Source organism: Piliocolobus tephrosceles, chromosome 1 (genome assembly GCF_002776525.5).
Source record: "Piliocolobus tephrosceles isolate RC106 chromosome 1, ASM277652v3, whole genome shotgun sequence".
In the NCBI taxonomy this organism is placed as follows: Eukaryota; Metazoa; Chordata; class Mammalia; order Primates; family Cercopithecidae; genus Piliocolobus; species Piliocolobus tephrosceles.
Genome location: NC_045434.1, coordinates 170,703,484 through 170,713,917, shown reverse-complemented (window position 1 = coordinate 170,713,917; position 10,434 = coordinate 170,703,484). Strand labels below are relative to the sequence as shown.

The following is a 10,434-nucleotide window of genomic DNA, read 5'->3' as shown; positions in this document are numbered from 1 at the left end:
GCCCAGCCAGATTCTATACACTGTAGATCGTATACTATAGTTCTCTAATTTTTAATAACATTTTTAGTATTTGCAATGAAAGGAAAAGATTAATGAAATCCACGGTATGTAATATTTTCCGTGTTTGTTTATTGAATGAGAAAGGAACAGAATACAAAGAACACAAGTCATGGAGTCAGACCAGCTCAACCACATACTAGCTGTGTGATCTCGGGCAAGTTTGCTCAATCCCACTGAGCCTAGTCCCTATAAGTAAAGTAGGGAAAATAATAACTCCCTGAGAGTAGTTTCATGAGAATTAGAGATAATATATGTAAAGCACAGTGTCTAGCAGTTAATAGTCATTCAATAGACACTAGTGGTTATTATCATAACTTTTCAGTATCTGAGTATGTTTCAAAAAGGGCAAAATGATGGTCATTTTATAATTTTTTACTTTTGCAATATGTTAATAAATCATCAAGTCAATTTCATGGGCGTAGTTGTACAATCAGCTGGAAAGTCTGTAGCATGAGTAATCCCATGTCCCTCCCCTGGGCTTTGAAAAAACCGCTGCCTTGAACTCATGGAGACAGAGAGTAGAATGATGGTTACCAAAGACTGGGAAGCGGGGGAGTGGAACCGGGGGTAGGGTGCTGTGAGCAGTGGAGATGGTTAATGGGTACAAAAGCATAATTAGGTAATTTCAGAATTTTGGGAGGCTGAGGTCAGGAGTTTGAGACCACCCTGGCCAACATGGTGAAACCCTGTCTCTGCTAAAAATACAAATAATTAGCTGGGTGTGGTGGTGGATGCCTGTAATCCCAACTACTTGGGAGGCTGAGGCAGGAGAAACGTTTGAACCTGGGAGGCAGAGGTTGCAGTGAGCAGAGATCTCACCACTGCACTCCAGCCTGGGTGACAGAGTGAGACTCTGTCTCAAAAAAAAAAAAAAATATATATATATATATATATATATGTGTGTGTGTGTGTGTGTGTGTATGCTAGGTAGAAGGAATAAGATCTAGTATTTGATAGTACAACAAGATGGCTACAGTCAACAGTAATTTATTATACATTTAAAAACAACTAAAACACATTCAAAAGTTAGCAGAAGGCAAGAAATAACTAAGATTAGAGCAGAACTGAAGGAGATAGAGACACAAAAACCCTCCAAAAAATCAATGAATCCAGGAGCTGGTTTTTTGAAAAGATCAACAAAATTGGTAGACCGCTAGCAAGACTAATAAAGAAGAAAAGAGAAAAGAATCAAATAGACGCAATAAAAAATGATAAAGGGGATATCACCACTGATCCCAGAGAAATACAAACTACCATCAGAGAATACTATAAACACCTCTATGCAAATAAACTAGAAAACCTAGAAGAATTGGATAATTTCCTGGACACTTACACTCTCCCAAGACTAAACCAGGAAGAAGTTGAATCCCTGAATGGACCAATAGCAGGCTCTGAAATTGAGGCAATAATAAATAGCCTACCAACCAAAAAAAGTCCAAGACCAGACAGATTCACAGCCGAATTCTACCAGAGGTACAAGGAGGAGTTGGTACCATTCCTTCCGAAACTATTCCTTCTGAAAAACAGGGAATTCTCCCTAACTCATTTTATGAGGCCAACCTCATCCTGATACCAAAGCCTGACAGAGATACAACAAAAAAAGAGAATTTTAGACCAATATCCCGGATGAACATCGATGCAAAAATCCTCAATAAAATACTGGCAAACCATATCCAGCAGCACATCAAATAGCTTATCCACCACGATCAAATGGGCTTCATCCCTGGGATGCAAGGCTGGTTCAACATAGGCAAATCAATAAACGTAATCCAGCATATAAACAGAACCAAAGACAAAAACCACATTATTATCTCAATAGATGCAGAAAAGGCCTTTGACAAAATTCAACAGCCCTTCATGCTAAAAACTCTCTAAATTCGGTATTGATGGAACGTATCTCAAAATAATAAGAGCTATTTATGACAAACCCACAGCTAATATCATACCAAATGGGCAAAAACTGGAAGCATTCCCTTTGAAAACTGGCACAAGACAGGGATGCCCTCTCTCACCACTCCTATTCAACATAGTGTTGGAAGTTCTGGCCAGGGCAATCAGGCAGGAGAAAGAAATAAAGGGTATTCAGTTAGGAAAAGAAGAAGTCAAATTGTCCCTGTTTGCAGATGACATGATTGTATATTTAGAAAATCCCATCGTCTCAGCCCAAAATCTCCTTAAGCTGATAAGCAACTTCAGCAAAGTCTCAGGATACAAAATCAATGTGCAAAAATCACAAGCACTCTTATACACCAGTAACAGACAAACAGAGAGCCAAATCATGAATGAACTCCCATTCATAATAGCTTCAAACAGAATAAAATACCTAGGAATCCAACTTACAAGGGATGTGAAGGACCTCTTCAAAGAAACTACAAACCACTGCTCAATGAAATAAAAGAGGACACAAACAAATGGAAGAACATTCCATGCTTATGGATAGGAAGAATGAATATTGTTAAAATGGCCATACCGCCCAAGGTAATTTATGGATTCAATGTCATCCCCATTAAGCTACCAATGACTTTCCTCACAGAATTGGAAAAAACTGCTTTAAAGTTCATATGGAACCAAAAAAGACTCCGCATTGCCAAGACAATCCTAAGCCAAAAGAACGAAGCTGGAGGCATCATGCTACCTGACTTCAAACTATACTACAAGGCTACAGTAATCAAAACAGCATGGTACTGATACCAAAACAGAGATATAGACCAATGGAACAGAACAGAGCCCTCAGAAATAATACCACACATCTACAGCCATCTGATCTTTAACAAACCTGACAAAAACAAGAAATAGGGAAAGAATTCCCTATTTAATAAATGCTGCTGGGAAAATTGGCTAGCCATAAGTAGAAAGCAGAAGCTGGATCCTTTCCTTACTCCTTATACAAAAATTAATTCAAGATGGATTAGAGACTTAAATGTTAGACCTAAAACCATAAAAACCCTAGAAGAAAACCTAGGTAATACCATTCCAGACATTGGCATGGGCAAGGACTTCATGTCTAAAACACCAAAAGCAATGGCAACAAAAGCCAAAATAAACAAATGGGATCTAATTAAACTAAAGAGCTTCTGCACAGCAAAAGAAACTACCATCAGAGTGAACAGGCAACTTACAGAATGGGAGAAAATTTTTGCAATCTACTCATCTGACAAAGGACTAATATCGAGAACCTATAAAGAACTCAATGAAATTTACAAGAAAAAAACAAACAACCCCATCAAAAAGTGGGCAAAGGATATGAACAGACACTTCTCAAAAGAAGACGTTCATACAGCCAACAGACACAGGAAAAAATGCTCATCATCACTTACCATCAGAGAAATGCAAATCAAAACCACATTGAGATACCATCTCATACCAGTTAGAATGGCAATCATTAAAAAAATCAGGAAACAACAGGTGCTGGAGAGGCTGTGAAGAAATAGGAACACTTTTACACTGTTGGTGGGACTGTAAAGTAGTTCAACCATTGTGGAAAGCAGTGTGGCGATTCCTCAAACTAGAAATACTAGAAATACCGTTTGACCCAGCCATCCCATTACTGGGGATATACCCCAAGGATTATAAGTCATGCTGCTATAAAGACACATGCACACGTATGTTTATTGTGGCACTATTCACAATAGCAAAGACTTGGAATCAACCCAAATGTCCATCAGTGACATACTGGATTAAGAAAATGTGGCACATATACACCATGGAATACTATGCAGCCATAAAAAAGGATGAGTTCGTGTCCTTTGTAGGGACGTGGATGCAGCTGGAAACCATTATTCTCTCAACAAACTATTGCAAGAACAGAAAACCAAATATGGCATGTTCTCACTCATAGGTGGGAATTGAACAATGAGATCACTGGGACACAGGAAGGGGATCATCACACACCGGGTCCTATTGTAGGGGGGCAGGTGCGGGGAGGGATAGCATTAGTAGATATACCTAATGTGAATGACGAGTTAATGGGTGCAGCACACCACCATGGCACATGTATACGTATGTAACAAACCTGCATGTTGTGCATATGAACCCTAGAACTTAAAGTATATTAATAAAAAAAAACAGCTAAAAGAGTGTAATGGGATTGTTTGTAACACAAAGGGTAAATGCTTGAGGTGATGGATACCCTATTTATCCTGATGTGATTATTACATGTCGCATGCCTGTATCAAAATATCTCATGTACCCCATAAATATATATACCTACTATGTACCCACAAAAACTAAAAATTGAAAACAAAAACAAAAAACCCTGCGTTACTGTTTCATAGCCAAAAAAGTTTTCTTGTTTTTAATAGAAAGGCTTTTATTTGGGCTTACATTACCCAACCAACCCTGCCTCCAAGAGAAAAACAAGTGATAAAATAGCCACTTTGAATAGAGATAATTATTTTGCTATGAGCCATTTTTTAACAATTGGTTTTTAAAATTCCTTCTGCATCTTTAAGATATTTTCTTACCTTTGGGATTTTTTTGAGTCGTCAGCAGTCTTGCTAAGAGAACTGCCTATTTGTTGGCTTTTCTATTTTCCCTACTTTTATGAGAACTGCTCCTAATCTCACTGTTGTTTTTAATGCCCTTTTGCCTCCATTGCCCTTACATTAAACTCATGGGCTATGAGCTTGCCAGTCCTGCATCCTAACTGGTGATCATGGTCTACTTATATCTTCTCTGTAAAAGAACCGTGAACTGTGTTCGACTAAAGCCTAACGCCCTAAGGAATTCATTGAAAGTTACCTGTGCTATCCCACTTGAGTAATAACATGTGAAGAGCAAAGGTTTGGGCACTTGTTAGCAATGGGCCCTGACAAGTCAAATCTCCTCTCTGAGTCCTCAGTGTTCTTATCAGTAAAATGGCAACGGTAAGTCCTACCCTCTTGGCCTCACAGGGCTGTGGCACAGACCATACGATGTAAGGGATATCAATGTGCTTTGTATTATTGTAACCACCTTTGCAAAAATTATGACAGTGAGAAAAATCTGACATAGGAAAATTGTGACAGTGAAAGAAATCTGACCTAATCAACTCTATCTTGCTTCTAATCTCCAAGGTGCCCTTGTTCATTCCTGGACATAGGCCAAACTAACTATAGAAGAAATTTAGTTTATAATCTATTTTTTCTAAAAAAAGACGATAGCAGCCCCTTCCCGAAACAAACCCCCTCCTTGCTTGGAGACCAGGCTGCCTTTGTAAAACTAACAAAATAGAAATCATGACTCAGGAGACGTGCAGCCAGAGACCACCTCCCCATTTCTCCTGTAGATAACATCACTATTGTAAAACCTAAGATTGGTATTTGAGGTGTTTTTCCGACTCTGCATTCTGATGCAGAGTGCAGCTGGCACTACCCAAATTGATAAACTGGCTCATCTGGTCTTGTGGCCCCCACCCAGGAACTGACTCAGCTCAAGAGGACAGCTTTGACTCTCTGATTTCACCCTCAACCCAACCAATTGGCATTCCCCATTCCCTAGCCCCCCCCGCCTGCCAAGCTATCCTTAAAAAAAACCCAACCTTCGAATTTTCAGAGAGGCTAATATGAGTAATAAAAATTTCCTATCCTTCCGCTTAGCGAGCTTTGCATTTATTAAACTCTCTGTTGTGGAAACTTGCTCTTCTCAGTGCTCCAGCTTTTCCGGGCAGTGGGTTAGATGAACCCATTGGGTGATGACATTATGACTAGGTTATACTCATTGTGGTTAGACTACACTCATTCCTTCAAAGATCATAAAGAGTTCCAATGGTAAGAGGAAACGTTTCTTTGTTCTCTACCATCTCCTCCCAGCCTCTGTGCTGATTTAAAAAAAAACAAAACCAACAACAACGGAAAAAAAAAAACAACGCAGTTACTTCTACCAAAGAAAAAAAGGTAAAGGGGTTGTCTTTGGAAGTGTCAGAATAGGGAACAGGAGAGGTCAGGGACTAGGCAGGAAAGTTGACCATCTTACTAGGCTGGGACCAAGGAGGGATGGGGAGGGCATCTGGGCTGCCACAGCATCTGAAGGCTGGAAATTGGGGCAGAGGCAGGTGAGGGAATTCCCACCCATCTCCATGCTGAGAGTCACTTGACTTTTCCAGTAAAGTGCAGGGATCCCATGGTAACCTGGATGTTCTGTACTGGCTGAGTGCGGGGGCGGGGGATGTGGGAGGTGGTGGAGTAGGACCTGTGAATGCCAGACCCGATTAGAAGTTAGAAGAAAACATGCTCCCAAGGATAATGTCTGCATTGTGCAGAATTCTCTCTCTCTCTCAAATACACACACACACACACACACACACACACACACTCATCACATAATTAAGAGATAATGTTGGAGTTTTAGAAATGTAGTCTCTTGGGCTTCACTCCAGACCTACTGGACCAGAATCTGTATTTTAATAAGACCCCCCACTTTATTCATATGCATGTTAAAGTTTGAGAAGCACTCCTCTGGCATGGTTTAAATTCTTCAAATACTAAGATTTGCCTGCTTGCAGAGGTTGATAGAACCCAGAGCAATTAGTGTCAAATACTTTTAATTTTGTATATGAATAAAGATACAGTTTAAAATGTGTACCTTAATGTTTTCAGTGGGGGGGATAAGCATTTTAATGAAATAATCAGATTAGGCATATTAATATGATCACATATGTTTACAAGATGTAGAAAGTTCTCCTTATGTATTAAAAAGAGACAACTGTAAAAAAAAAAAATAACAATACAAAGTGTATCCACATTCTTCAAATTAGAGAGGAAGAAAAGAAAAGAAAGATACAATGTGTCCCTTCCTCCCTTCCTTTTCTTCTGAACCCTTCCCCACTCCGCTACACATGCTCCTGGTTATTTACATACATGACCTCATTCTATTCCTATGTTGGTCTTCCTGAGCCAGAGATCAAGAAAGTATAAATAAATGAAGTAGAAAATAAATAAACAAACCAAGAAAGCTCCAAATAGGGGACGTCAGTCCCAGAAACCTTCGGTGGCTCTGAACTGTAGAAATCACTGATCAGAGACACAGACTTCCGTGGCCATGGGACTTTGCAGGATATACCCAAGGACAGGTGGCTATGGCTTCCAGAGGCTCTGTTGTGCAGTGTGTAATCATTACAGCAAAGGCTTTAGAGACTGACAGACCTATGTCTGAATCATGTCTCTACCATGCGTTAGCTGTGTGCTCTTGGGCACGTCACTTGGCATTTCTGAGTCTCAATTCTCTCAAACATAAAATGCGGAAATAATAAGGGATAACAGTACTTACCTGATAGAGTTGTGAGAATTTGGGGAGGTAATGTAGGTAAAGCACTGACCCCAGGCCAGTGTTTAACAAAAGTGAGTTCCCTTCCTCTCCAGGGGAATTCTTCATCCAGGACTTTGTAGACTATGGTTTCTAACAGACTCCTGAGAGGAATCATGGCCAAGGCCTTTACTCTGGGGCCTTAAGGCACTCTCTTTTCTCCTGATTTGGGGAGGAGTCCTCTCCATCTTTAGTAATAAGTCTCAGAGAAGAAAGAGATGGAGAGGACAACAACTCTTCAAAGGCTGGAGTATTTGTCCCCTCCTCTTTACCTTCTAATTAGAGGAAAGATGACCGGCAGAGAGAGGGAAGCTGGGTCAGGACTTATCATCATGGCTGGGGCAATCACCTCTAACATCTGTCCGGGGATTTTAATGTTTCAGAGTTTTACCACATCTCTGATTTCCCTTTATCCCTAGAGGCACCTCCAAGGATCATGTAGGACCAGCAGAAGCAGTGTAAAGTAACTTTGAATCTGACATCAGAAAGACCTGCACTCAGCCGGGCATGGTGGCTCACGCTTGTAATCCCAGGCCAAGGCGGTGGATCACTTGAGGTCAGGAATTGGAGACCAGCCTAGCCAACATGGTGAAACCCTGTCTGTACTAAAAATAGAAAAATTAGGCAGGTGTAGTTGTGCATGCCTGTAGTCCCAGCTACTCAGGAGGCTGAGGCAGGAGAATCACTTGAACCCAGGAGGCAAAGGTTGCAGTGAGCTGAAATTGCACCACTGCACTCCAGCATGGATGACAGAGTAAGTGAGACTCTGTCTCAAACAAACAAACAAAAAGAGCTGTACTTAAATTCTAGCTTTTCTACTTATCTTAACAGATATATGTCTTCAGGCAAATTATTTAACTTTTCTGAGTCTCCTTTTCACATTTAGAAGTAGGAGACTTTCACAGTGTCATGTTTTCACCCCCATCAACATTACTGATGCTTGCTCATTTTCTAATGTGGGACCCGAAATTTACCAGGTGCTTAAAGAATCTTTTTGTTTTTCAGATTCATTGATTCTAGGTAAATCAGAGGAATAAGTAACATGAACAGAAAAAATGTAGAAAATGCTATTATGCTGAAGTATAATTGTTGCTTCAGAAGTCCAGCATCTGGTGCACTTAACAATAGAGAATATATTAAAATTTTCCAAAATAAAAAAAAGAAGCAGGGGACTTCCTAGTGAAAATTAAATGGCATATGCAAAGTCTTTAATATAGCATTTGATACATGAGAGGGACTCAGTAAATTTTAGTAACTGTTATAATTATTAGGAAGAATGTGACGGCCCCCACTTAAAAGATCAGCAGTCTGAGGCTTAGCAAGACCAAGACTTATTCAAGTCTTATGATTTCCAGCCTGGGGCTCTTTCTACTTTGTGAAAACAGAGACTGTGGCTCAGTGGCTCTGAGCCCAGAGGGCTTTACCTGCCAAAAGTCCAGGCTGAGAACACTAATGTTATAATAGCGACGAATGGTGGCATCAGGCTTATATTTAGGGTTGTCTATTTTGGGATGAATTCACTCCCCCTGGTAATTGGGATTGTCAATGATCCGAGGTTTCCATTTTCCCTAAGCAAAGAACCAAACAGTGAACCTGGCATTAGTATTTTGTCATTCTTCTGATCTCACGCAATCAGAAAGGCCAATTGATGTGGTTTGGATCATGTCCCCAACCAAATCTCATGTTGAATTGTAATCCCCAGTGTTGGAGGTGAGGCCTGGTGGGAGGTGATTGGATCACAGGGGCAGAGTTCTCATAAATGGTTTAGCACGATCCCTCCTTTGTACTGAATAGTGAGTGAGTGATCATGAGATCTGCTTACTTTTAAATTGTGTAGAATCTCCCCCCTTTCTCTCTCGCTCCTGCTCCCACCGTGTGAGACACCCTGCCATCACCTTCCACCATCACTGTGGATACCTGAGGCCTCCCCAGAAGCTGATGCCACCATGCTTCCTGTGAGATGGTGGATATGCTATAACCAGCCTGGCCAATAGAGTGAAACCCCGTCTCTACTGCAAATACAAAAAATTAGCCGAGCGTGGTGGCGCGTGCCTGTAGTCCCAGCTGCTCGAAAGGCTGAGGTATGAGAATCTCTTGAGCCCAGGAGGTGGAGGTTGCAGTGAGCCGAGATCATGCCACTGCACTCCAGACTGGATGACAGTGCAACACTCTGTCTCAAAATAAATGACTAAATGAATAAAATAAAAAGTGTCCCTACCCGTTGCACTTTTGGCTCATTCATGTCCTACCCTTTTTCCTTCTGGCCTATTTCTAAGACTTCCAGTTCCTGACCCCAAACCCATGTCCTATTTTGACTATGTTCCTGTGACAGGCTGCTTTCCACCACTCTGGACAAACTCCAGGCCCAGGGCTGCCTGGCCCTATACCTGTCAATGTTGGCCTTTACCAGTCCACCCCATCCTACGTAGGCACAGCCCTGAGAGCAGGGCTCAGATGAGGCTACAGTCTTATTGGGGGGTTTAAGAGAAAAGAAGATGACAGGATCTCAGAATTTCTGTTTCATCAATCAGCATTTACATTTCTTTTGTCTCATCTCTCACACCCATTGGAAAGAGAGACCCCCCTCACCTTATACTTTGGGTTTGGTATCAGAGGCCTTTCCCACTCCCCATCCATAGCCTCATTCCAGTCATCTGGCTTCTTGGCTTCTGGATCCAGGATGTATTCAAAGTCTTCCCAGTCCTAAAATGAAATATTCCTTCATTAGGGTAGATGCGTAGGCTGGCATAAAACTGGGGTCCAGGCTGGGTGTGGTGGCTCACATCTGCAATCCCAGCACTTTGGAGGCCAATGTGGGAGGACTGCTTGAGCCCGGGAGTTCAAGACCAGCCTGGGCAATATAGTGAGACCCTGTCCCTACCCCAAAAAACTTCAAAAATTAGGTAAGTGTGGTGGCACGCACCTGGCAGGAGGATCTGAGCCCAGGAGGTGGAGGTCACAGTGAGCCATGATCATGTCACTGCACTCCAGCCTGGGTGACAGAGCGAGATCATAAAAAGAAAGGAAAGAAAAGGAAAGGAGAGGCAAGGAAAGGAAAGGAAAGGAAAGGAAAGGAAAGGAAAGGAAAGGAAA

The 10,434-nt window shown here is 41.4% G+C and overlaps 1 protein-coding gene across 1 annotated transcript in view; it reads right to left on the bottom strand.

Annotated features, from left to right (window-relative positions):
- The window catches only part of LOC111523056 (calreticulin-like), a 45,913-nt gene that overhangs the window by 4,946 nt on the left and 30,533 nt on the right, over positions 1-10,434 (bottom strand). The window contains 2 exon segments of the mRNA XM_023187360.1: positions 8,752-8,909; positions 9,931-10,044. Of these exon segments, the coding sequence (XP_023043128.1) occupies positions 8,752-8,909; positions 9,931-10,044 (272 nt within the window).